This window comes from Lissotriton vulgaris, chromosome 3_1, assembly GCF_964263255.1.
Source record: "Lissotriton vulgaris chromosome 3_1, aLisVul1.2, whole genome shotgun sequence".
Taxonomy (NCBI): Eukaryota; Metazoa; Chordata; class Amphibia; order Caudata; family Salamandridae; genus Lissotriton; species Lissotriton vulgaris.
This window is the reverse complement of record NC_141689.1, coordinates 1808139390-1808167024: the sequence shown is the minus strand read 5'-3', so window position 1 is coordinate 1808167024 and position 27635 is coordinate 1808139390. Positions and strand designations below refer to the sequence as shown.

Sequence of the window (27635 nt, the reverse complement as noted above, 5' to 3'; positions counted from 1 at the left end):
ACTTGTGCTTAACTTTTCCCGTCTTCAATTCTCCGGGGCTCAATCCCAACGTTTTCCCAAGCATAAATTTGACTAACTTCTAGAGAAGCCATAATTTACACAGGCTTAACATGAACAAGCTTTACAAATCTCTATGTGGCGCTTTAAAATGTGTAATTTACACATTATTTCATACCTTTTCCATGTGACTTTGTCAGTCAATGTGAAGGAACTGGATTTCGATGAGCAGCGGTGTCAGAGGTGATACTCAACACACAATTCAAATTTTGCGAATGTCCGCAAACTAGTGGACTTAATAACACCCACAAAAGGCTTAACAGATATTTGAAGCTGTTTTGGAGACAACAAGTTCCACAAAAGTGGAGTAGCTACAAAGTGTGTGTGCGAAAAGCAGAATGAAATATGAAATGAAGAAATCGATTTAAAAATCAGAAGATACCTACCAGAAGGCAAGACATGGAAGGCACATTTTTGTTATTGGAGAAAAGACGAATGAAACAGAATTTTGGGCCACATGTATCATTCCAAATTGCGATCGCAAACCCCGAAATTGCGATCGCAATTTGGCTCAGTGGTATGTATGAAAGCAAAACTTTTCTAGAACACTTTCTTACACACCAAATACTATGGCACACAGTCCACACTCACACACTTGGAACAACTCAAGTAGGGATACAGCTAATCATATAACAAAGCTCTTCTTTATTAAAAAATCTGAATATATAAAAAACCACTATTTCAAATCATCACATGTGAATACAAAATAAAGGGTACCTAAGTTGCCACAGCTTTTAAAAAACACAATTAAAATACATGAGGCCTACACAAATCGTCATCATTATATTAGCAGCAAACTAACACCACCTGGAAGGAGCAAGAATAAGGCAACCAACTTATGCCTTTACAGGGTAAATTTGAAAAGACTATGAACAAGGCAAGGGACAACACATTTTGGCCTCTATGCTTCTTGTCCCGATTCAAATTTAACAGAGTTTATTACGTTGACGCGTTTCGGTGGGACTTAATGGATACATCCACCTTCTTCAGGACTAACATAGATAATCCTTTCACTTTTGATTCTAATCAATGTATCTAACATAATACAAAAAAAAATTCTTCAATCCTTCTAATTTCCAATCGATGAATATCTGCCTATTGGCTCAAACCTATAAAAATGAACAACTATTGCCCATACAGTAGAATTTTTTGTTGTTGAACCCTTCGTATAGTCTTCAACTTAATATATGTAAAACCACTCACCTAGGGTCATATCACTGCAACCGCAGTTAAGGTCAATCATCTGTGGTCTCCAGATTTGCCGGAAAATTGGCAGGTCCGTCTATAAATATAGATTCATAAAACATATATGTCTCAATTTTAATATAAGGCTACTATCTTTGGCCTAAATTTACTTAAATGGACTCTGTATCTGTGACTCACCTTACAGATTGTGGCGCTGACTTCAGCTCAAAAGAATAGAGAGCAAGTGCTTGGCAATTATAAAGGACAGGTCTTCTTGTGGCGTATCAGCCTGTTTTCTGTGGTTTATAAAAGGGCTATGTGGGGGGAAAAGGGAGAGATGGGAAAGGATTTGGCATTATACTTCGGACCGAGTGTGCTTGTATACTTTACAGTTAACCGGGCATACCAGGCTCACGACAGTCCGCTTATAAACTCCAATTTGTCACGGTAAAACCACCCCGTGTCATTATACTATGGACCAATATTTTTAACTTCATTGTTACTGGTGCTCTGTCTCTTTCGGACTTTATGAACCCCTCTCCTTGTTTTCAAGATGAAAGCAAAACTGCCTCGCAAAATAAGGAATTGCAAAATTTGCGATTCCTTATTTTGCAATTGCATTTAAGGAATCGCAAATTGCTATTCCTTAAATTCAATGTAAGAAGCACAGAAAAAGTGCAATTTGGCCTTAGGGAATCGCAAATTACCACCAACTTCAAGTTGGTGGTAATTGAGAATGTCTTCCCATTCATTCCTAGGGGCCTCTAGGCCCATAGGAATGAATGGGGAGGAATTCCTTAATTGCGAATTGCAATTTGCGATTCGCAATTAAGGAATATGCGGGATTCGCAAAATTATTTGGAAATCCTACATACATAGCGTTTTGCGATTCTCAAATAGCGATTCTCTAAAAACCGCTATTTGAGAATCGCAAAACCAAAAAGTTTCATACACATGGCCCTTTATGCCTGCATTTTAATGCTCTAACCGCACACACTCGAAATGTATCCATTTTGTGAAATGTGTATTTTTAGTGTCACATACACGTTTTTAGGATCAAAGGCATAATTAACCTTTCTCCATGAGATCTAAAATGGGTAATTTTCACATGACATATGTTACAGGTGTGCAAATTAGGTGTGTATAGCTATGCAAATTAACAAAAAAAATTAATTTATTCACATACATAGGCCTAATATACTCATTAGGTAAATTTGTAACGCTGCACGTCCATGTCCTATGAAGAACAGGCTGCAGTTCCTAATACAAAGGCCTGTTTAAAGGACACTTACTGCAATTGGAGAGGAAGGCTCAGTCTGGTGCCAGTGGTTTCAGTAGCTAAATCACATGATTACTACTAACCAGTGGGATGTTTAGCATACATTTTATTAAGCCCCCTTTTTTTCCAAATCCCAAAATCAGCAGATTGTGTTCTGTATTAAGTCTATTGATTTCGGTTCCTCCCCATGTCTGATGTTTGAGGACCTGGCACACGCATGCGCATCAGGATGGCCCTCATCTTACATTGAATTCTTGCTGTTATCCCACGTCTAGTGCTAGAAGGCGATTCATTTACAAAGAGACCACAGGAAGGCCAGTGTGTCAGTGAAAATCCTGCCCCGAGAGCAGTATTTCTCTAGGATTTTCCCTATAATCGCCATTTTATCACCCCTGGCGGTTTTGAGGAGAAGCTAATAAATTCCTATATTCTCTCGCAGCCTCCCTGGAGTGGCTCTTTAAAAAGAGCCGTTGATCTTCCCATGCTGTAACACCATACCTCCCACAGTGCAGAGAGTGCAATGTTGCCAGCCTGCAGATCACTAAGTGTCTGTTCCTTGGCAATGGTAGTGATGGGGTAAGCCGCCGCGCAGGTGTCCTCTGCTAGCCTGAATAATTTCGAAAGTTTTCAACCCACTGTGTTTACATTTTTTCAAACTTTCCCAGGGCGCTGCCAAGCCACCAACCAAGCAGAACTTTCAGATGTTTTGGGCAAAAGTGTCAACAGGCTCTGCGCACACCTGCAATGCATTGCAGGCCCGCTTAATAGATAGGAAGCCACTGACATTGTAAACAGAGCAGTAAGTGCTGTATGCAAAGCTTCAGGTGCAAACCTCGTTTTCCAATTTTGCAGGTGGAGTATTTCAAGGGGAAACTGCTGAATTTTGCCTGCAATTGGACTGCACTTAAGAACACTCAAGAAGCAATTAAGTAATGCATGGACAATAGTGTACTCATGATAACTTGATATGGTACTCTGGAGATGTATGTAGGATATTTTGTAGGATAAGATGGAAATTAATGTCTCTTGGAAAATTGCTCAAAACCTTTTTTAGAATCCAAAGTTACTTTCGTGCACATCAACACATTTGCCCACTTACAACCGTGTCATTAACAAGTGCATTTATCAGATTGTATTTGCATTATACCCTTGACAACACTTGAAGTTGCTTTAGAGAATGGCTAGTACACTACACATGGGGAGTGCTTGATTGTAAACGTGTTGAATTGTCGTGTGGCCTACGTGGCAAAGATTAGGCATAGTGCGTGACTGACCAGGGCAGTGTTCTTAGCTTGACCTGGTTTACTGCTGGTATGTGTATAAAGGGATGAAGAGGAAAGAGAAAGGGAGTACAAGCATTTTACCCTTATTTATTGGGGTTCTGTATGATTATGTGGATCTCTGTGGATGTCACCTCTCTGTTTGTCATGGACATTTCCCTGCTCTTAGCCTCTACACAATTAGATGGACACTACTATTTTTCGATGTGTTTCAATATTTCTTTCATTCTCTCCACTTTCTTTAGTGTCTCCTCCAGATTAAATTATTTCATTGGTCACTACATATAACTGGTTCCTCTAGGCTTTGTGACTCAAAGTTGGCGCATCAGGAGGTAGTTTTATTATAGCACCTTAAACAAAGAGAAATCATTAATTACTTCTACCTTTATATAACCTAATAACATTCACCTGCTTGCCCAACTTCAATATTCTCTAATGTTTCCCTGTGTTTGTATCTCAGTTTCTTTCAGAAAATCACTTGTTGCTTTCTTTATATCATATTCAGCCCTGTCTGCAAAATAAATGCTCCTGATTCCCCATCTGTTCTGTTTAATATCCATTCATGTGATGTTATATAGTGTTTTCCTTCCCATCGTTACAGTTCTTATTCATCCACCCTTCATATTAAGTTCTTAAGAATGGTCAAATATAGAATGAGAAATCCAATTTAAACTCTGTGGACTCATAGAATGTAATGAATGTGTCCACCAACATTCTATTTTCCCCTCTCAAGTGGAGAAGTGTGGCTCAATGGTTAGAGCAGCAGACCCTAATGCAGAGGTCTAGCCCGGGACCAGGGTTCAATTCCCGCCTCGGCGGGTCTTGGGCTCAAAAATTCCATGGACCTGATAATTCTCGCCTTGGTGCCTATTCCAATCATGGAGTCCCACCCTGCAACTCTGGGCAATAGCTTGCTTAATCTCCACAACGGCCCCCACAACGCTAAGGATGCCTGGCCTCTAACTTGGGGGTGCCCAGGAGTGGACACCTCACAGGGAAAGCCAGGATGGGTTCCACAGCGGTATTCGTACAAGTATCAATTTACATTTACATTAAGTATATTTCTCATATATCCCCCCTTTGGGGATTTTAGAATCAACTTAAGTACTGTCATGCTTTGAAGTTGTAGATCTGCTGATTGAGCTGAATATTCATGCTGTCCCTGAGTACCTATGCTGGTGAGACAGATGAAATATGCCACCAGACTTAGCGAGCGGGGAAGAAACGGGGAGGGAGAGAGTGAAATCCTCGACTGGCATCTACACACTGCTTCAGGGACTGCACAACTCTGTCTAGATGTTACGGAATTGGTATATCTACACCACCTGGAAGACAGAGGGGAGATGATGAGTATGGGTGCATCTGGTTATCAAACAATATAGCATCAACAGAAATGTGCTTTCTGGTTCTAGCAGCAGATACAGCTGTTACACGCCCAAAGCTGACCAGGAGAAGGGCAGGGGGGGGCTGGGGTGCTTCTGCAAATACATCAGTAAAACTCTACGGCAAAGAAAACCAGAGGCAGCACAGAACAAGGGCAAGGCAATAAAGCAACACATTGCCAGGTGAAGACTATCACTCAGAGTGAGACTAGGCCTGGGCGGAGAACTACGCTCCGTTCGCAGAGTTTGCGAAGTTTCGGCAACTTCGCACTTCGCGGAGCGCGCGAAGCTGTCGCCAACTTCGCAATCTACAGTGTAGTGTAGTAGTTTTTCTTCCTCGCACGCTCAATAGCATTCTCGCGTGCGCGGTAATGACTTACCGTGGTTCTGCGTTCGCTTTCTTGCTTTTCTCTCCCGGTCGCGTTCGCTACGATGTTTGGAATCCGGCTGCACAATCCAACCCGACTGTGAGAACGCGATAACGTCATTCGGACGCGCGAACAAGTAGTTGTGTTCCCGAACAAGACGTGCACCGCGCGAACGCGTTATTCGCGACCCGGAAGAGGAAGTAGGGGACGCGGGCGGGCGGGCCAATTGAAAAAACAAGATGGCCGCGCCCATAGCCCACCACATGGGTAAGGTCGCACGCTACAATCCCCCGAACACGCAGACAGCGCCCCGAACAAGCACTACGCGCTCCCGAGCAAGAAAAATGGCTCGCGAATGGGACCAGCAAGCTACTACGCAAGCTCGCGAAGCTCGCGTAGTGCGAGAACGGCTTCGCGTAGCTTCGCGGAGTGCGGCTACGCGAACTACGCCCACCCTTAAGTGAGACTCGGGTAAGGCACTACCTCTCTTCACCAAGAGGTGACCCCAGCCCATGGAGTGGGTACCTGAAGCTAGAATGAAGTTAGGACCTAATGTGTCTGCACTTCATAGCCCCCACTGACACATTTTCCATCACCTCTGGCCCCCTGAATCCTGACAAATACGAAAAAATACAACCACGCAAGGGCAAAACCCTTCTTCACAAAATGTTTTGCAAGGATGATATGACATCAGTTTGTGTTGTTTGTTCCCCATATAGTTTCACTCATGGATATTACATTTGCTTTTTCACACATCACATAATTTCTCATTCATGTATCTTTAATCATTGTTGGGCTTGTTTTTGACTCTCCCTTTTTAATTCAATTATAATTTCAAACAAGGGAATATACCTGTCCTATTTGCTAGGTTTTGTACTCTACTCTTTAAGACTTTCTGCTACCAACATATCCAAGATGCTCTCCTTTCACATATGTACTGACAGTGTTTTTTTATGACATCACTGTTTCAGTATATTGTAATTGTCTAAAATTCTCCAATGTGTTTTCCCTCTGTTTGTTACTTGTTAAGCTTGACCCCTCTAAACAGGAATACAAGAAACAGCTGACACGTTTCGGCCTATGACAGGTGCAATGAGTATGCCCAGACTTGGGTCCTGAGCTTGAATTTACCATTTACCTTGACTTCCCTTAAAATCTGGTGCTGAGGTTGCTTCAGTCGATATGGCGAATTCAATATTTTTGAAAGTTTATACTTCGAACACAGTATAGTAGTAGAACACCTAAACCATGCCATATGACTAAAGTTACATCTCACTTATGAGTCCCAAATAGACTGAAACTAATCGAGATCGCTAGTGCCCCATTCTGGAGCCAACCTGGCCTGGTTGTTTAGAATTGACCGTTCCTATAGGAGCAAAATCCAGAATGACAGACATATGAATGGCCTCTGTCAAGAGTGAGATGTGGCCCAAAAAAACAAATAATTAGTAGTAGCTGATAATAATTCAAACATTCCTTACAAAAATGTGTTTGTTTGTTGCATTAGAGATTTTACTGTGTATCACTAAGTTTGGTGGTAGTAGACCTGCCAACTCACGCTGTGTCACCATACACGTTCACCTGGTGAGGAGCCAATATCACACTGTGGCAACAAAAACGAGCGGAAAACTACTGCAAATTGTGGATTTCAGACCATTTTTCGAGGTATTAAACTGTCGACGTCCATTAAGGGTTGTGAAAACACCCCAGGACAGTCTCAGCAAGCTTTCTTTTTTACGGGAGCTTGGGAGCAGGGTGGGGGCATCAGTGCATCTTAGGTAGTTCTCGCGCGAGCCCCTCCCCCCTCACTCGGTGAGATTTTTGTTCTAGTTGGCAGGTCTGTTGTAGTCACAAAGAATTGTGCTTTTGCAGATTAGTTTTTGTATCTTTATAGATGTTTGTGCTCTTGTATTGTTTATGACCACATGCACTTTTGAAATATTATGCTTTCTTCGTGGCTGCGTGCACTCACTGGCTATTAGTGATTTCCTTTGTATGTGATGCAATGCCCTTAGACAATTGCACAACTCTTCAATTTCTCAAACACAATCTTAAATTCTTTCAAATCGGCCATCTAGTTGTTGAAGGTGTAGTCTTTTGCAATAGTATGTTACAAACAGTACCACAACCATTTGACCTAGATGTAATGCTAATATTCGTTCACCAGAAGTAAACCAAGCAAACATGCATGTGATGACAGCTTATGGGATAGTAATAAAAACTAGATCACATGTATAAATGTGGTAAAAATACTAATTCATTTAAGACTTTCCTTAAAGAATTTGAAAAATCTAGTTTGTTTAATTAGAAATGTTATGCTTTTAACAGACTTTGGTGGTTATACTGATTTGGCCTTTCTATGTTATAGATTCATAAAAACATATTATTATGTGTTGCCTTCTCCCTTATAGAAGTCCACAAGAGCTTTGCTTTGGTGTCCTGCAGATATAAATTCTCTGTTGTAAAACGGGTGAAACTTTTTGTATTACTCAATTCAATCATACTGGATTAGTGAAGTGAATCCAAGCAAAAAGGTGGTTTCTATGCCAACTTTCAAACACTCAGGATTCGGTTTCTTTGATATAACAGGAAGAAAGATAGAAAGATCCTCCCTAAAAAGACTCCCACTAGTCACCTTGATGAAAAGCTGATGGTGAATCGTATGAGTATCACAGTTGCCCGCTTTACTATAAAAGTGAACGCTGCCTCAGGTGAGGAGATAAATGTTGACAAAAAAACACATACTAATTAGTTGCATATTCTGATTTTTTTATACCTGTACGAATAAAGATAAGGGAAAATACACATTTTATGAAAAAGGAAATTCACAAAATCAATTTGCAAAGCATAGCCAATGAGCTGCAGTTTTCATTTTGCAACACTATAGCTATTTTCCCTGGTGCAAAAAATGTTCTGGTGGCTGGAACTATGGTTATATGAGGTGTAGGTCCCACTGCACTCAGGTATTGAAGCAAAGGTCTGCAGCCGGAACTCATTCCATTCCTGTATGGTTGTTCTCACATGGAGCAGGGCTGTCACAGAGATATGTCCAACACTGACTGGGGACAAAAATGCCATATCCTATCTTTGCAGGTCCCAGGGCTCCAATGCTCATGTGCTTAATGGGTCCTGGTGTTCTCAATAACAACGTTACTCATAAAGTAAGGGTATGAATATTATTGATGTGTGCAGTCTCCTTATGACTTGTACATGTCAATGAGCTCCTGCCCACATGGATAAAAGGCGGAAAGCCTTCTGGCACAAGCAGTCCCCCATAGTTTCACTCACCTGACGTGGAGAAGCCAATGTATATTAGGGTAGTTAGTGCATGCATAGTTGCTGCTCTGAAAAGTGGATCTGTAGATTCGAGCACAAGAGCTGCATCCACATCCCTTCTCTCCCTTTTCCTGCAGGTTCTGATAGTGAACTTGAGAGGCAAGGGACATTTTCATGAATTTGGTCTAATGTCAAACATTTTGCGTAGCTGGGGGCGAAGCAGGAGCCCATCGCTGTGCCAGAGACTTGTCTAAAAACATTTCCCTGAAAAAGAAAAATGTTGTTACAAAGACGGAATTCGATGAGTTGAACAGTGGGGAGGAGTTGGCAGCACATCTGGGTATTTAGAAGAGCCATTGATAGACAATGTGAATTGGGCATTGACACTGTGTAAACCGTTTTGACATATGATTGAGTGTATTTTGGATATTAACTTTGACTTTCTTAACTACGTACGTTTTCTATTTCTGGGAAAGATGGGGGTTTATTATGATGTAATGTTGATTTCAAGACTGGATTGGACATATGTCCTGCCTAGAGACCATATATATTTTACGAAGTCTGAAAGATTTTTGGGATGGTCAATGTTATTGACACATGGATTAATTGACACTGTTAAAAATCCATTTTGAGGGAAGTTGCAACCCAGCTGGGTTGCCATAGCCGATCCACGGCAAGATAGTATAAAACAAGACAAAATCGTCAATGTTTCAATAATGTATTAGGGTATGTTATGACCACACAGTGAATATGATGTATGGTTGTTTTTGATGCCCAGTTTGATGTTAATATTGTATTTACAATATGGCGCCTGCCATTATGCAAGGCGCGTACTACCCCTCGTTTGTTTTGACCATCCATACCTGGTTTTAGAATGGCACCGCGCAGCACATTACCTTTAGACACCGAGGAAGGGAGCATTCCCGAAACGCGTCTGTCTTGGTAATAAATCTCGCATTGCTGAAATTTCTTGAGAGTGCTGCTTTTTCTTTTCCGGGGATTTGGAGAGGATTATTGAGCTTTCATTGATATCGCGGTACACCAACGCGCCGCAGCACCCGCCTGCAGAGTGACTCGCTATTTGGTGTGTTCTGGAGCAGTGATATATATATATATATATATATATATATATATATATATATATATATATATATATATATATATATATATATATAAAAATTCAAACAAGTAGTCCTGCACTTCCAGCTCCGGCGAACAGAGACCAAAACGATTCCCAAAGATAAGGCAAAAGGAATTTATTAAACCAAGCTCAACAGCGCAGCGGACTGACGCGTTTTTGGGCGGATGCCCTTGATTGGCAGTATATATATATATTTGCCAATTAATCTTTTGAAGTTTGAAAATCTCTGGAGTGCGAGTTTCTATGTGTCAGGAGATGACACATTCTTTATTGATAATTGAACGGGCCTGCACCCATTTTCCGCACCAGCCCCACGAGATGATGTGACTGGTGTTTTTGCTTGACTTTGTTCATATATATATATATATATATATATCAATAAATGCCCAGATAAAAACCATGTGACCGAAAATGTAAATCCAGTTTGCAGGTAGCTCTGTAATCAAAAATCACACTTACAAACTATTTCAGAAAGTAAACTATTTAAAAATCGGTAACATAAAAATATTAAAAAACTGAAATTCATTGACAATTTTTTTTTAAAGTAATATTAAGTTCACCACTAAAGGTGTTTGATTTGTGTTTTAAAATAACTTAGATGCATGTAATGATCTGCAAAGTAATATGAAGCAAAACACATGCTAAAAAGTAGTAAAATCAGAATCTCAAGAAGCAACACAACTCGCCAGAATCTTTGCTGATGGCATCACAATTTGATTGACATATTTTATCATAGAGTTAATAAACTTCACCAATGGCATCACACTTAGGACCTAATTACCCACCAGACACGTAGTGGCGCAGCGTTGGTAGTCCAGCCACCGTTGCACCGGTGGTCTGACAGCTCCATTACGAGTTGGGTGGTCAGACCTCCCTGGGACCACGGATGCATCCAGGGAACCACAGTTCCCCGGAGGTGGGGCGGCAGTTTTGAGGCCACAATATGGTTGACAGGACTGCTGCTGTCCCACTAAGCATATTATGAGTTTCCTCTCTGCCAAGGATTTCATGGCAGTTCCACCGCCATGAAAACGTGACTGAGAGGAATTTCTGGTGCCTCATGCCACGTGGATACATGCAGTGTGCCCCCCTGTATGAATGCACCCCAGTTCCTGCAAGGCATGGACTTTACAGACCATGCCATGCAGGAACAGTTTTTGGCATTCCCATTGCGGTGCCCATTTTCAGAGGCACTGCTGTGGGAACACCAAAAAAAGCCCAGTAGCCACGAGGAAACTCGTAATCTGGCAGGTAGTGAGACCAAGTCTTTGGCACAGTGGGAACGTGGCGGTGGCGTACCGCCTGCTCCAATTGCATCAAAAGTCGTAATCGTGCCATTAGTGTCAACTCTGGCATACTTCATGACTGATGACATCACTAATGGAATCACATATTACAGGACAATGCCATAGACGGTTAAAACGCTCCTACATATGATTTTGAATAATACAAACTCTTTGCAAACATACATTTTAAGTCACTTGCCTCTTCTACCAAACAAGGTAAATGTCTACGATGTACATATACTCGTCCAGTATTTCTTGTTGGTTATAAAATAAGTAAATAAATGTGAATAGAGTGCAGCACCCAAGAGGAACTTACCTCTAGGAACTGCTAGCTAAGCAAAGCAGAACCGATTAGAGAAAACCAGAGGCCATGTAAAACAGAAAGACCTTCAAGGTATGTGTAGTGGTAAACGGTTATCAATGTATCTTTGCCCGGCCAGTATGGTTTCCCATAGCTACATTGATAAGTAGCAAGTATCTACAACTGTTTTGTTTTCTGTGTTTATTTTACCAGAAGAATACAGATAAGCAGTGGGATGAGAAATGCCATTTAGGTTAATCAAAAAACACTCGTGAGAACACAAACCAGTAAGTAATAGTGAGTACAATTTTTAAAAGTACCAAACAGACAATAGTTTTAACTACTCAAATTAATTTAATGCTATACTAATTCCCAACTCTAAACCTTTTTGGGTTCCGGAGTAGCGTGCTACTCGCTGAAAAAGCGCTTCAACGCCTCGTCAGTGGTAGTAAGCTCTATATAAATGCAGTTACAATACAATAAAATGACAATGGTATCAACAAAATACCTCCACAACGACGAGAAAACTCAGTTGCTTTGTTGTTCTGTTTCATCAGCGTAATTCTGCATTTGGAACTATCTTCAACTTAGACATGATATTAGACTGCTGACTGTGGACAAAACGTGGCAGAATATTGATCAACCATTGTTATTCCCGTAGGATTTCTTCAAACTACGGCTGAGGAGTTTTGCTTTTACTATGCCAGAAAAGATGGCGGGATATGCTTTCCAGACTTCCCGAGAAAACAAGTTCGAGGCCCGGCTTCCAACTACTTGGACCAGATGGAGGACTATGTCAAAGTTGAAGAGATCAACAGGTTCAGACAATGATAGATACTTCTATATTCATGTAAAACGATTTAACCTTGTTTGATTTATTTTGTGGCATTTTAGTTTGTAATTGTTCTTTAGCCCTTTAGCCTCCCACATGTTTTATGGTGTTGCTGCTTTTCAAAATGTACTTTCGGTAACCACATGGAGATAACAAGTAAATCACAAAGCTTCTGTTGTGAATTGACTTTTCTGTCTCGTAGGTTAATTCACACATTAATATTTTGAAATGGTGGGTGCTTCTTTGCTTGGCCTTCCATCCACACCCCTTTCATTTCTTGTTCCCACACAGAGTTTTATCCTTCATATGATCACATAGCAACTCACGTATTGTGAGTGGTATATTGTGAACTGATCCGCGCAAAAATATTTTCCTTGTGCAATTATCAATTTTCCCAGGTGATAAAAATGGGCAAATTGGGCAAGTATCGAATCCTCCAAAGTCTAAGAAACTAATACAGTTTGTGAAACCATTCATTTTTCTATATGGTGTAATACAGAAATCCACATACCAACACGGAAGCAAAACAAAATCTCGTGTTTTTAAGTTATCATGGACTGTTTATGCGATTCTATTATGTATTGGGTGGGTCCCAGATTTGTAAAAATATAAAAATTTAACTTTTTTCCAATGATGCTTTCATGTATGTTCACAAGATTTAATTAAAATGTATCCACCAATATATGATGACAATGAGATGTTGATTATATTTTGAATATGGAAAACCAAGTACTCTATCATCGCAGATGATTGGTTATAGAGATTTTGTTTTGTTTCTGTGAATTACCAAATCCTTAGCACCATTTATTGATGCACGCCCAATTTTTGCACCTGGGCTGCCTTTGGTTACAGAGCATGGTTACCAATATACATAGTCTGCTCACCTTTCCCTTAATAATAGTACTAATGGTAGTGAGGGCTTGGTAGACTAGTTTATTGGTGCTGTATGTCTAAAGATTTACGGCCTGAACCACCTTTCCTCTTCTGATGTTAATTCCTATTTCAAGAGTTAAATGCAAGTCACAAAATGGAGGGAAGTCCTGTTGATAAAAATGTTTTAAAAAACTTACAAATCAGATAGATGGAAATAGTTTTTGACTGAGAAATCTGCCTGTAGTTAGTACATTCATGGCAAGGATTCTTGAAAAACGTGCCTTCTACAGTGACATACTAACCATTCTCCTGCTCATATATCAAGATATATTTTAGTAGATCAACCAGGAAAAGTATAAATAATTCACACCATAATTTATATCCTTGTCCAACCTAGACCCAGGCATTCACCACCTCAAAGCTGTGCTCATTTGTACAAGTTTGTCGAAGGAGCATGGTACCAACTTCTAGCCATTGAGCAGCTCACCAGTGTCTTTGCTTAGTCATGTTACTGGCTACTGCATTGATAAGGAGCAGCTCCTTATGCAACTGCAAATTGTACCACCACAAATGCTACTGCTTTGTCTATGGTTTTTGCTTTGGTGATCACAACGAAATTCCTATATTCAGCCTCTTCATATGCAGTCTTCCAGGGTGGTGACCTTTGTGGTTGCAGTGGACAATTTCCTTTTGTCTTCTAACTCGAGTACTTGTATGAATCCTTGCAAACCAAAGTAAGGTGATTCAGGAAACCCTGTGCAGTGGATGGACACATGTTCAACCACCTCACGAGCTAGAGTGTGGGGCAAGGTAGAGCCATCGACCTTCATCTTATGTTAAAGTGTAACCCACATGAGGCGTCACACATTCTAACATCTACTTATATGATAACCTCTTCAGGTTCGCATTTAATTTTAAATTCTCTCAGTGTTCTTTCACTCCTCATTTTTACTGTTTCGGTATGTAAAACCCATTTAGCGACCTAAGTCATTATACCGTCATAGGGTGCTCTCACAGTCCACAACATCACCTCACTGGTCTCTTCCAGTTGCCTGACCCTGGTTCCGCTGGATCAATCTGCCAAGTTTTCACAGCAATCCCATGTTGGTCGTTTGGAGCCTGGCTTGCAGGGAGAGGAAGGAATAGCTGTGGCTTGGCATCACTGTGCCCCGTGACACAGTCAGAAACACACATCAGGACGTAATGACTTTTACTTAGAAGTGAACTAAAGAAACTGCATATTTTGAATGTTTTTGTACTGAAAAGATAACTGTTTACTTCCCCCTTAATTGATGTGACATTGGTTTATCTTTCTTGCTCTTTCTTCTTTGATGCCTCATATTGTGTCTCCTTACTGGGGATGGGGGACAGAAGATCTCTTTTATAGCATGACCCTCAAAGTCAGATACACACACTACATGGGACGTATTCCCTGACTGTCATGATGTTCTTTCCTAGGAAACACAAACACAACTATTTTTGTCTTCAAGAGGTGGTACGAGGGCTGAGGCAGCCCGTGGGAGCGGTACATTGTGGGGATGGCTCCCGTCGCCTCTTCATCCTTGAGAAAGAGGGATATGTCAAGATATTTACTCCTGAGGGAGATTTAATGAAGGAACCCTTCCTGGATATCCATAAGGTGGTTCAAAGTGGAATAAAGGTAAGCACCAAAGATATGATTTATTCATTGTTGCTCAGGTTCACTTAAGTATAATCTATAATATGAGGTAATTATATTTTTCCTCTTGACATCCAAAAATACTGCAGTGTAGAAAAATATTTTCTTAGCCTAAATTGCTTTGAATGCAAATTATATTTTAAAATGATAATGATATGTTCCAACAGAAATAATAAACAGATGATGTAATAGCAGTTTTATTATTAGCCATGTAGGCTAAGATGCAGAGGTACCTTCAACAATTTTGAAAGAAGGTTCCTTAAATGTATGTTAAACATTTTTTTGAGACTGTAATTTGTCATTGACGTGCATTAGACTACCCTGAACAATCAAATCAACCTTATTTTAAGATTAATTTACAGGCCTCATAATATAGAGCGCGGGCCGAGCTGTCTGAGGGCACATACAATGAAATGAAATGGGGCCTTTGTAAAGCGCAAACTGTCTCTCTCAAAGGAACCTCCTGGCGCTACAATATACTGCCAGGATCCTCAAAAATAAACTGCTGGGAAACTAACAATAATTTTTGTGGAAACTTCAAGACAAACTAGTCAGTATAATAGACAATGACGCAAAGAATCTTTAGAAAAATGCAAGTAATGTCTAGGTCAGGCCTGCAGTGGCATTTATTTGGTTGGGGATACTATTCCTCCCTCTGGGATTTCTTGGCCCACCCCTTCACCTATAATCCTTAGTTTTTACCTAATTCTCCCTTGTCGGATACCTGACTATCTACTTCTTTTTGCTAAAACCCCTGTCATCTGTTTCACTCATGTTATAATCACAATCAGGTTAAAGACAATTACATCTATAGTGGTTTCTGTTTGCTTGATAGATATTAAATGTGATGAGTCCCTGTGAGTAACAGCAGTTATCTCAGTTGTTGTTGTTATCTTCAGCGTCCTGACACCTTGTGGTAAAGTTGTGCATTGTGAAAATGTACAGTCAAATAAATGAGAACCCAGCAAAAGGAAAAGATGCAGCTTCTACGAATTCATCGGTTGTATTTATGTCCTATGTAATTAAATGCTTTGGGCACGTGGAATATGTACCCTGGCAACCCTAAATATGTTAGGATAGTAAAGAGGAAATTGAGGGGGCGTTGCACAACTTGAATTAAGCCTAGTTATAGCATGCTGTGCCAGTGGGACTGATACCACACTGGGTCAGGGAGGGTGGATACCACTTTGTGGCAGGGAGGGTATCCACCTGAAACACTGAAACACATCTCCTGTGGTAATCACTAACAAATGTTGGGAACACCAGAGAAAGTTCTGTTATGGGTAGAGGCATAGAAGCTCTTTCTTTCAATGCTCGTGTTTGTATCTTTTTGAGCCTCTTCTCAAAAGCCCTGTGACTAAGATCAAGAATTATTTTGGTAGACACCCCCTGAACTGCCTCCACCCTGTTTTTGAACAAGGTGCATATGCATATCTTCTCTTTAATGTTAATAAAGCCAAACTCTTTACACGTTCCATGTACAAGAAAACAGCATTGTTTCTAACATTAACCCTTGAAGAAGAAAGCAGTTCTTCGTGGTGCTGAACGACCAGACATGTGTAGTCATAATAATAAACTTGAGGAAGGAACTTGAACGTGATTTCGAGCTTAGATCTTCCTTTACCAAACAGTGTGGGCGACTTACTTTCTATGGTGAGTTGTGATTTAAATCTGTGGCAGGGAGTGGTAGGTGAATCTGAGACATAAACTCATGCCTTCCTCCATGCCAGTGTGTGGGAAAACTGGGAAGAGATGCCTGGTGGCTAACAGGCATATTCTCTTCCAATAGAGATTAAAAAAATGCAGATCGAATGGAGAACTAAGGTTGGAACGGGAAAATGTCCTCTCTCCTTTCGAGACCTCGTAGGAAGGGTTTATTCTGATTAAAAATGGAGTTTGACAATTTCGGTGCGCTGCTTGAGAAAGATTCCTCAGACTTCTTTTCTTTGTACATGCTGGCAATTCAAGTAGGGAGACGTCCAAACTCCTCCATTGAGTTTGCCCTCCTGAAATGGCCTGTTTATGTGCACAATGTAGTTTTGTGGATGAAGCATGCTGGCTTGGAATATTCTTTGCTTCAAAGAGGAGCCATTTCAGAGACATCAGGGCTGCAGTAATGTGGTCATACTTCTTGTAGGAAAGACCAGTCTAGCTATTGCATGGAAAGCTGCTCTGTGAGGAGCAAGGTGCGAATTTGGGATTCCAGTGAATAAGGACATACCATAGCCGAATCCTGGTAACGAGAAGCAATGAATCTCTAGTTGAATTTCTGCAACAGGAAGGAAAGGTTTGATACCTCATAGAAAAACGAAAGAATGAATGTGAGCTTGGAGGTTAAGATTCTTATCTAACCTGAATCATGGCTATTTGACACATTTAATAACATAAGGGCAATTATTCTGGGGGTTTAGCACATTCTGGCACGATTGTAACAGTCTGGCACATTGGGAATGGAGATCAGCAGTAATTCTGGTTTCAAGGGGTTTAGGGTCGAAGTGATAACGAGTAATCCATGGCAGAAGCTTTTTCATACTTGCCAGCGTTGAACTGGTTTAAGATATTGGAGCGGTTTAGAAGTTGTCCAATTGGCTTCAAGCTTGCATTTAATTGAATAGAAGAGAGTTGAAGATAGAACGGAACCTTAGGGTACTTATTGTTGGAGAGGGGTGATAAATTGACGTTGATTATCGATGTCTGATGCAAACCTGTATAAGGTTGCACCTTTTATTCCCATTCTTTCATCGAGAATTTTTTATGGATTGTGATAATTTACTATGGTAAACACTGCCAACAAATCCAAGAGGTGGAGAAGGTAAATGCTACCATTGCTTAGCAAGCATTGGCCAAGGCAGTGAGTAGAACTGGCTTAATGTGCCATGGCATGCAAATAACCATCCCTAAATGCTGTTTACAAGTGTTGCATGTACAAAAAAACGGGTTGCCACATTAAAACTTTCTATATTCCCTCTGCTAATGCTGGGGAAAAAATAGCAAAAAACGAATGATTGCTTTTTGTACAGAATCGACATAGGAGATAAAGAACTGAATTTGACAATGTGAGATGGGTGAGTGTACATTTCAGATGTAAAATACTTCCTCATGAGTTCTAATTGAAGTACTAGTTGAAGGTGGAATGATATACCAAATAGGCCATATAAGGTGACAAAGTAATGCTCTTCTGGGTGGAGCCAAAGCCTACTCTATGTGAATTTTAAAGAACTGTTCACAATATGTCTGTAGACAGTTGCACTATTAAGCCAGCCCTAAAAAGCAAAGTAATTGTCAAATACTGTATTAATGCTGTCTCGGTTTTGAATCCATACCTAAAACCTGGCTAAAAGTAGTCTAGCAAATCAAATTCAGCTATAAATTGATTGAGCTTATCTCCAGCAAGCTTTCCAGGATTTACCCAGGTAGAGTAAGATATTAACACCAAAATAGCCAGCTGCTCTTCACCCACAGAACTCACAGTAGACTGTGAAGACGGGCTGATCTGTGCACAGAACTTTATAGATTCTCTGGACCTATAAAGGAGGGCTTTAAAGTGAATAAAAATACTTCTTTTCAGAGAGAAATATTTTTAAGGTTCATGGTGCTAGACTTAAAAAAATCAGTCACAAGGGCACTCGAGCAAGATAATGAACACTGGCTGGGGAATATTAAGGCAAAGTTGCTTTTTTGAAATCTGTACTTAGTTATATTTGGAAAGTGGAACCACATGCCTCTCTGGTTATGGTTTATGGCTGACGCTGGTTTCTACTTATGATAAGGGCTAGTTTCGACTTTAAAGCATCTATACCATCCGATGAAAAGTAACATTGTGCAAACCCACAACGTCACCAGGGCTGCAACTATTTCCAGACTATGGCAGCTCCTAGTTGGTGTAATTGCCTTTACCATCGCCCCCCGCCCCCCCACTTGGTTGGTTGGCTTGCCACATGCAAGTCTACCGTGCCAACCCAGCTGCTGGAAATGTTGCCAGGGCTGGGGCATAGCTGAATTAAATGGATCATTAATGCGCTGAGAAATGTGAATGTTGCGCATTTGTATCTCTTCAGTATCCCAAAGTAACGCTGTTCTCAGAAGAGTCCGCCCATCTATATGGCAAGTTATGGAGGCGCAATCAGAGAGGGCAAAAGCTCCCAGGGGACTGAAAAGATTAACCTGCTTTGAGGGGCAATTGCCTGGGGATTCCCTTTAATAAGGGCAGCATGTGTTGTGGCACAGTGGCCGAGGGGCCCCTTCCCTCTACGGATGGGTGCATGGTTGTCGGTTGGTATACAACGATAGGCGGCAAAGGCATTCTCCTTGCTTGCATTAGTGCCAGTGCCAGTTTGGCTAAAGCCTGTCCAACGGATAACCCTTCACTGATGGTGGCTGCAGTCACAGTCCGACACTGCAGCCGCGGTCCTACACCAGCACAGAGCAGATTGGCCGGTAAGATGGGGAGGGGGGAACTTCAGATTTCCCAACAAGCACATTCGTTAAAATACACTATAAGAGGACAAATGCAGGAAGGGGTGGGGCTTAAGAAGCAGTAAGTAGGGAGAGGAGTGTGGATTGGGAGGGGGGTACTTATAACTCCATATTTTGTAAAATAGCCATTCTTAAGGCCTTTAAAACAGAGATAAGAGTGTGTGTGTAGGTGCGTGTTTGTCTGTAGGTGTAAAAATCCGACGTGAAATCCGACAAACACCTCACCATACCCGCCTATAAGCACTCGTACCCAACTATTTACTACAAAATACTTTTATTAGGGGGGCGTAAGACTCGAATCACCCACACCCCCGAAGCTACGCCCGTGCTCATTAGAGCAAGACATATTCATTCAACTCTGGAGCTCAGTCACTTTGACAAATCTACACTCTACTTACAAATCGATACAAGTAACCAGTCCCTGCATATGCAACACCGGTCACGAAATGGTTAATGGAAGTCGTCTGAATGTCAATGGTGAGCTTAGATAAGACAACAGTGCGGTGAGCTGGGCACTTCCCGTGATCCTAAAGATTGCTCCGGAGCATATTTCCCTCCAGCATGAGAGAAGGCGGAGATTTGTGGAGGGAAGTTGTATGCGCAGCTGATTAAACGCGCCCGCTGCTCGCCTGCGCGCGCGCTGTTCCCTGACAGGCCTGAGAGACGACATGATAGATGGTAGAACACGAGACACTGCGCCACAGAAGCCCGCGAGACCACACAGCTCTCCGGGGCAGACCGTGCCCTGCTGGGCTTGCGATAATAATAATAACTGGTGTTTATGTAGCACTTACTGCCACAGTCACCGCTGATATCGCTGTGCGCCCAGAGCCCGGGCCCAGGAATGTCTCCCTGTTTAATGCTGTCCTGGAATAGGCGAGGGCCTGTTCTCCCGAGAACAACAAATATTTTACGAGACTGCTTGGAGCAGCTTTCAAAGGGCTGCTTAGATTTTAAGATTTGTTTCTTATGCAGAGTGGTAAGAATGCTTTACTGCTACAAAGGGAATCTCTTAGAAGAGACAGGACTTCACAGCGGTCGCTGACGTTTTCTTTTGCTGCTTCAGTGGCTGCTCACAAATACATTTCCCTACTTATATTAAATGCACTGCTTATTCTGTATTTTCCGACCAGCATTTTTTCCAACGTTGGCACGTCCAATCAATGCAAAATTATACCGACAGTAAAAACCTTATGCATAACTATATCAATGCTTTTTAGGTAATCCGGCCCCTGGAAGTCCACGAAGCTGTGTCCTTCAGAGGTAGTAAGGCAGCCAGCTGGCCGCGGCACCTTTTCAAATGAGTAATAGGGCCCGGATCCCACAGCATGCTCCACGCCCGCCCAAACCCACCATGCAATGAACTCTTTGAAAAAGGGGGTGGGTGTAAAACTGCCATGTTTAATAACAACAATCATAAACATGACAAAGATAAGATCAGGTAAACATAAACAATATCAAATTGCATTAAATATTCAACAAAATTGCATTTTTATTATTAAAAATTCTTCTTTCCCCCAGCACCAAGGGGCCCTCTGGCTCGCATCTCCCCAGGCTGAGTTCCCCACGCCAGGTGCAACCCACCTGCACCCTCTGAGTGGTGAGCCCCAACCCTCGAGTCCTTGTCCGCCATTTCCAGGGCCCACCCCTCGGCCACCAGGCTGCCCAGGATCCCAGGAGGTTCGTACCTGTCGCCCTAGCCTCCCCAGCCGATGGCCTCCATTTCCCTGCGGAGAGCTTACAGTCTCTCCCCTCAGTGCTGGCTTAGGGAGTGCGCAAGGCGGACTCCCGTCCATTGTGTAAGTGTATGTCAATGGTCCAATGTCTCATTACCGCAACTCACCCCTTCCACCTACTAAATTAAGGGACGGGTGGGTGGGAGTTAGAATTAAAAGACTAGGGAAATTACGGGGTCCAGGGAGGTGAGAGCAGGTCCGGTGCAGGCGAGGGGAAAGAGGCCGAGACCCTTGCGTACCTGCCCTAAATAGGTCAAGGCCTCTGACCCCCGCCCCCACCGGACGTGCGTCACCACCGCCCCGGAAGCACTTCTCTGGGCCGGCCTCCCATAGGGCCGCCGGCCCCCTACCCTGACCTATGGCGTCGCGTGGGCCGGGGGCCGGGCCCTAAATGCGCGCTCATCGAGCCTTGCGCTTGGCATAGTCGCTTCCTAAAATATCGACTATATTTTAGGATTACATTATGATTATATTATTTGTGTATATATGCTACTTAAAGGCCTACTTCAGTACCTCACTTCTACTTCCCGTCTTTACACCAATATTATGTGTAACTATCTGTGACTTTCTGTTCTATTGGGGTAACAAATCATGTCTGGGAATTAGCGACCAACTGATATGTAAAACTGCTGTTTGTTGCAAGCACAATGATTTACATGTGGACCAATGAAATGCTCTGCTCTGGGTCCAGTGGTCTGAACTTGTGTTTTATCCTCTCACTGATTCTATTTCAGTTGTTCTAGACCTGTTCAAAGTTGGGGGTCCATACACAATGTTTTCCATTGATCTCCTTTTAATGCTCAAAACTGTAGAAACAGCCATCCAGTAAGCCAGATCTTCTCTTTCCCGTGTAGTTTACCAAGCAGGAATTTCAAATACTTTAATAAAAATGCAAAATTTTATGTTAATACGTTTTGCTGGATTTATTTGAAGGAACAAAGCTACATCTTGTAAAAAGCTCAAAAAGCAGCCTAAAAGGGCCTTGGTCTCTAACTCCTGTACTGACTGCCTGGTCATCCCTTTCTATATTCTGAATGACTTTATGATTTTGCCTCTTCTTGTTTTGTCAGAAATTTCCATCTGGTGCATTGTGGATTCTTTATTGTATCCTGGTTGCTGTTCAGTGTTCTGAGTGGTCATAGCAGCTCCTTTCACTCTTCCACTTTTCATAACTCTTGCGCTCTGAATGGGGAAATTCCAGTTCATGTGCCTCCGCCACCTAAATGCTATCATCAGCTATAAGTATATTGCTACGTATTCATTTAGTCCAAGGACCAGTCCCCAAAAATATAACAACAGCAGATCTCAAGAGGAGTATGTGCCTTTCCTACCATTCCGTTGGGGTGGAGTCATTCACCTTTAGGAAAGGTAACCTGGTTGACCTATTCAAGTATTAGCCTTCAATAAGTCGTCTTTCCAATCTATATGAGATGGTATACTCCATAACGTGTTGGATAAGGTTTAACTTCCAATGGTGGTGAAGTCAATGAAGGAACTGCATTATCCTGGGTAGGACATTGCATGGCTGTTGCGGAGACCAGGTAAAGAGTGCTGCACTTGAATCAACTGTTGATGGGCACAGCTTGGCATAGTTTCCTTTTCAAGCAGGTGAAAACGGTGCCCAACATAGCCAAGAATGTCTGATAACAGTTACTAAAGGCTTGCCTCTTACGAGAGCATGCGTATGGGTGCACTCAGCTCTACCTGTACGCATACTTGTTAGTTTCACAGGTTATTATTCAAGATCCAGGTATTGCATTTACAGACCTATCCAGACAGTTCATCCAGAGTGCTCTCTGAGGTCTCATGTTCATTACTCCGTCATAGAGTACCCAACAAAGAAGTCTATTGGTTTTAACTCAAGGCATCAACTTTATACCACTATTCACCCTAGCAAATGTAAACACACGAGGGCAACTCAGTCTTGGGTTAGTGTACAGAAGCCCAGTTTTTTTAACCCCTTCGATGCGCCCGCGATTCACCTGCTGTGCTGTAAACAGCACGAACAGGGGCGGGCCGTGACGAACCCCAGCCGTCATCAGCACACGAGCACCGTAGTGCATGACGGCTGGGGTTCGTCATGAGCATGGAAGGGGTTAATCCATGCTACAGAACTTGGTGCCCTGCGTTTTTGCAGTAAGTTGATTACTTGCTGCTTCCCCTCATTCTTGGTAAGCTGACTTAAACATGTATTTATCCCTGTCTTGGATTTCTTGTTATGCCATTGAATAATTAGCACATAGCTGCCTTTTGATACGCAATTTAGATGCTCGGGCTTGACTTCCATTTGTGAAATTCACAGAATTATCGATCCTTGTAGCCCATGCTCACAAGCTTCAATGAGTAGTATCCAACACTGTCTTTTGGTTAATATTGCCATATATTATATGGACTACATTAATTACTGTTTTCGGACTCATCAGTTTCATATTTGTTCAGAAATTAGTTCTTGGCAACGCCTACATTAAGGTATAGAATAATTATAGAATTTTGAAACAAATAGATCTACTATGTTTTTAGCACACTTTAAAAAAAAACACATCAGATATGGTTGGCATGCGAGTTTGAATTGTACGCAGACACTTGCATTGGAGTTAACAATACACCATGAGTGCAGTGATATACCTTTGGGTTTGGTGTACTCCAGTGCATTTTCAAACATTTCTATATTATATTTTTGTTATATATTTTGGTGTTGCATTTATTCATAAAGCAGACATGAAGATACTTTCAGCATTAGCAAACTCATGTACACATCCAATATATCCATTCAGAGGAAATAGTGGTAATAACGGAACAACTAAACCCCCTGTTAGTAACAAACCGAGCTCTGTAGACCCTACCAAGATTTCTGCTAAGGCAAATACTGTAACTAGTAAGCCCGTAAATAACAACCAGCAGAAAAACTTGGTCTCCCAACAGGTCCAGGCTCCTGCCCAAACAGTAACAAAATCTACGGCCCAGGTTGTAAGAGAACCCCAGAAGGGTGACGCTAATCCTAGTACTAAGAGCCAGCATCTGGGTAGGGGGAGGTTTGCAAAGCCGACAAACGATAAATTATATGGACCCAATGTTGAATTACCCCCAGAGTCGCTACCCTTCGTAGTTGTACTCACAGGTGTCCCCCATTAGAAGCAGGCAGAAAGGAGGGTCATCCCCAACTCAAGAATAAGATTTTACATTGGTTAGGACAAAACAGACCACTCCCATATTACATCGATGGGGAGATAATCCATGTTAGACGCCTGCCTTGGCTGGGCACTAGGGAAAAAAATATTGAGGGAGATATAGTTGTTATTAATTTCAGGAACCCAGAAGCAGTTAGGTCCATACTAACAGGGCCCCCTAGGAATCTGAATACTGCTATAATCCCATACGATCTAACCTATTTCTATCCAAGGTTGTATGTGACCCCTGTTCTTTTCTCCGGGGGGTTAACTGACCCCAAAGATATCAGGAACATTCATATGCTTTCCACTAATAGTTATATGTGTCACTTTCAAAGGCCTCTGCCTACCAGGAATAATTCAGAGTGGAACACAGTCCCTGCTAGCGCCGCAGTCTGCCCCTTGTGGGGCTAGAGCATTTGCAGGGGACTAGAAATATGGAGCACCTGATTCCCTTTACCCCATTGGAAATCTCAAACAGATATGGCGCCCTTTCTGGCCTTGATGGCTGCGATTGACTTCCCGTTATGGCTGCCCCCCTAGCTAAAGATTTAAGCGTTGGTGGAGGGGGGCTAGTAGAGGAGGATATTCAGAGTGGGACAAGGTTTTTAACTACACCCCTCCACTGTGGTAGTCCCCCTTCTAGTATACATGAGGTTAATTGCACCACAACCAATCATGAGATCACTATGGTACAGACGAGCTCTGAAGTCGGTGACCAATTTGTAGAAAATGCTATACCCCCTAAGCAGTCAATTGACCAATTGTCTCGCAGTAATAAAAATCTATTGTTGATATCATGGAATGTGGCGGGCTTGGGTGCTAAGCTAGATAGTATGGAGTGGTGTGACTATGTGGATAACCATGGTATCTGTATATTCCAAGAGACATGGGCCAGGGCTATTCATCATAGAATGGGTTTTGTTACTTATGCTGAGCTTGCAACCAAGGGACCTAGAGGCAGACCATCTGGTGGACTAACCATATGGGTGGGTGTCCATCTTGGGTTCTCGGTCAAAAGGATTAATACCAATAGTTGTGATATACTATGTATTCTCCTAACCCGCCCAAACACACCCAAAATAGCGATTATTAACATTTACCTACGCCCTGTCTTGGGGGGTGCGGTTTCTCATACTCTAGAGTGTTTAACTGCTCTATTAAACACCCTCTCAAGCGATACCAAGGTGATAATGGGGGGGGACTTTAATTGTCATTATGAACCACTTGGGGGGGTTTCTCAAATAACAACAGATGAGGATGATGCCTGCAGGATCCCGCCCCCAAATGTTTATCAAACTAAATCTTGGACACCTATGGCCATGCAGCTCACTTCATTGACATATACATTCTCACTTAGAGCTTGCAATGGTCGCTTCCCGGGGGATAGCCCAGGAAGGAGTACCTACAATGGAATGGGCCACTCATCAATAATAGATTATCTTATGGTTAGTATGTCTCTATGGCATTTGATCCGATATTTCCATGTACTTGACCGCTCGGAAAGTGACCACAACCCCCTGGTAGCAGATCTGGAATTGCCACTTCCCGACGGGGAGTATCAAGAGGATGATATGCCCTCCAGTAACATTAGGATCTTACAGGGTGGTAAAAGAATCCGATGGGCCTCCATTAAATCATCGCCAGATAATTTGGCATCACTGTATAAAAGTGTCACTCCCCAGTTTGAGCGACTAAAAACATTGCTCGAAAGTGCCTATAATCTCGATAACGACGCTAAATCTTTAAAAATACACAATGATTTAATGCTCGGCCTAGCGGTAAGCTTTTTTAAACCGGCAAAGCAGACTAACCGACAGGCACGTGCCACAAATCCCTGGTATAACCAGTCTTGTAGGAGGGCGAAGACTACTCTAATTTCTGCCCTAAAACTAGGCCATAGAGCAACCATTATGGCCGCAAGGAATGCCTAAAAGAATCTCCTTTCCCATGCAAAATCCAAATGGGAAACAGAGAAGTGGCAGGCCATTAAACAGGCGTTAATAACGAAAGATGCCCGAACTTTTTGGAACCTGGTTCATACTGGGAAACCAGAAGGCAAGGCAAAGATCGATCCCAACATCGCCGAGGAAGCCTGGTGTGCATTCTTTGGTGAACTTTATTCTAGCCCTGCTTCCCAGCATAAAGTGTCACTAACCATGGCTTTGAGATTGGCCCCTGGATGCCTTCCTCCACCTTTTACCATGTCGGAAGTTACACTTGCAGTTCAAGCACTGAAATGTAACAAGGCCCCAGGGTTGGACAAGATCCCTGGTGATCTTTTCAGAGAAGAGCCGAAGATCTGGGTACCCTACCTGACCGTCATATTTAATGCTATTCTTGACGGTCAAGAGATTCCAAGTACCTGGTTGGGGGCCGAAATCATCCCGATTTATAAAAAGGGATCTCCGTTGGACCCGTCAAATTATAGGCCAATTAGTCTTATTGATGTTACCCAAAAAATCTATGCCAAACTGCTTTTGCAACGCTTGCAAGATTGGATTAGTGAGAACAACATCCTCTCCCACCTGCAAGCAGGGTTCCGTGCTAAAACATCTACCATCGACCAATTACTACGGCTCCAGGTGCTTTACTGGAAGCATGTGGTCTTGGAAGGAGGTAGTCTCTACCTGACATTTGTGGACCTCAAATCCGCATTTGACATGGTGGACAGGAACCAATTGTGGAGTATATTAACAACAATGGGGATTCCACCCTACTTATGTCACCAACTTAAAAGACTCCACGAAGGAACCTATGCAAAGGTACGCTATGGTAAATATGGCCAGCTGACAAGAGCTTTTCCTATTGAGAAGGGAGTTAGGCAGGGATGCGTACTTGCCCCTACTTTATTTTCCCTTTTTTTAAATGGTCTTGTCGATGACCTAATTAGTGTACACAACATTGACGCCCCTAACCTAGCTGGCGGTAAATTTCCTGCACTTATGTTTGCGGATGACACCCTGCTGCTCTCGAAAACATCTATGGGGATGCAGCGGGTGTTAGACCAATTCACCAAATTCTGTAGGAACAGGAATTTGGTGGTTAATATAGACAAAACAAAGTATATGGTGTTCAATGCCAGTGCAACTAATTGTCCACGCCCGTCAATGGATGGACGAGCCCTGGAAAGGGTAAATAATTTCACTTACTTAGGTCTGACCTTAAACGATAAAATGAGTTGGGAACCTCAAATGACTAAGGCTAATTTAACCCTTTCTCAGTCTACGGGAGGGATTCTCAAGGTGCAGAAATCTTGTGTCCATAAAGTAGTCAGTGTACCACTGGAAATATATAAAGTTCAAACCAGATCATCCA

At 42.2% G+C, this 27635-nt stretch overlaps 1 protein-coding gene across 2 annotated transcripts in view; it reads left to right on the top strand.

Annotated features, from left to right (window-relative positions):
* The window catches only part of HHIP (hedgehog interacting protein), a 234793-nt gene that overhangs the window by 44855 nt on the left and 162303 nt on the right, over positions 1-27635 (top strand). For both annotated transcript variants that reach the window (XM_086962253.1, XM_086962252.1), the window contains exons 3-4: positions 12217-12373; positions 14719-14920. In XM_086962253.1, coding sequence (XP_086818379.1) covers positions 12217-12373; positions 14719-14920 — 359 coding nt within the window. The remainder of the gene's footprint in view (positions 1-12216; positions 12374-14718; positions 14921-27635) is intronic.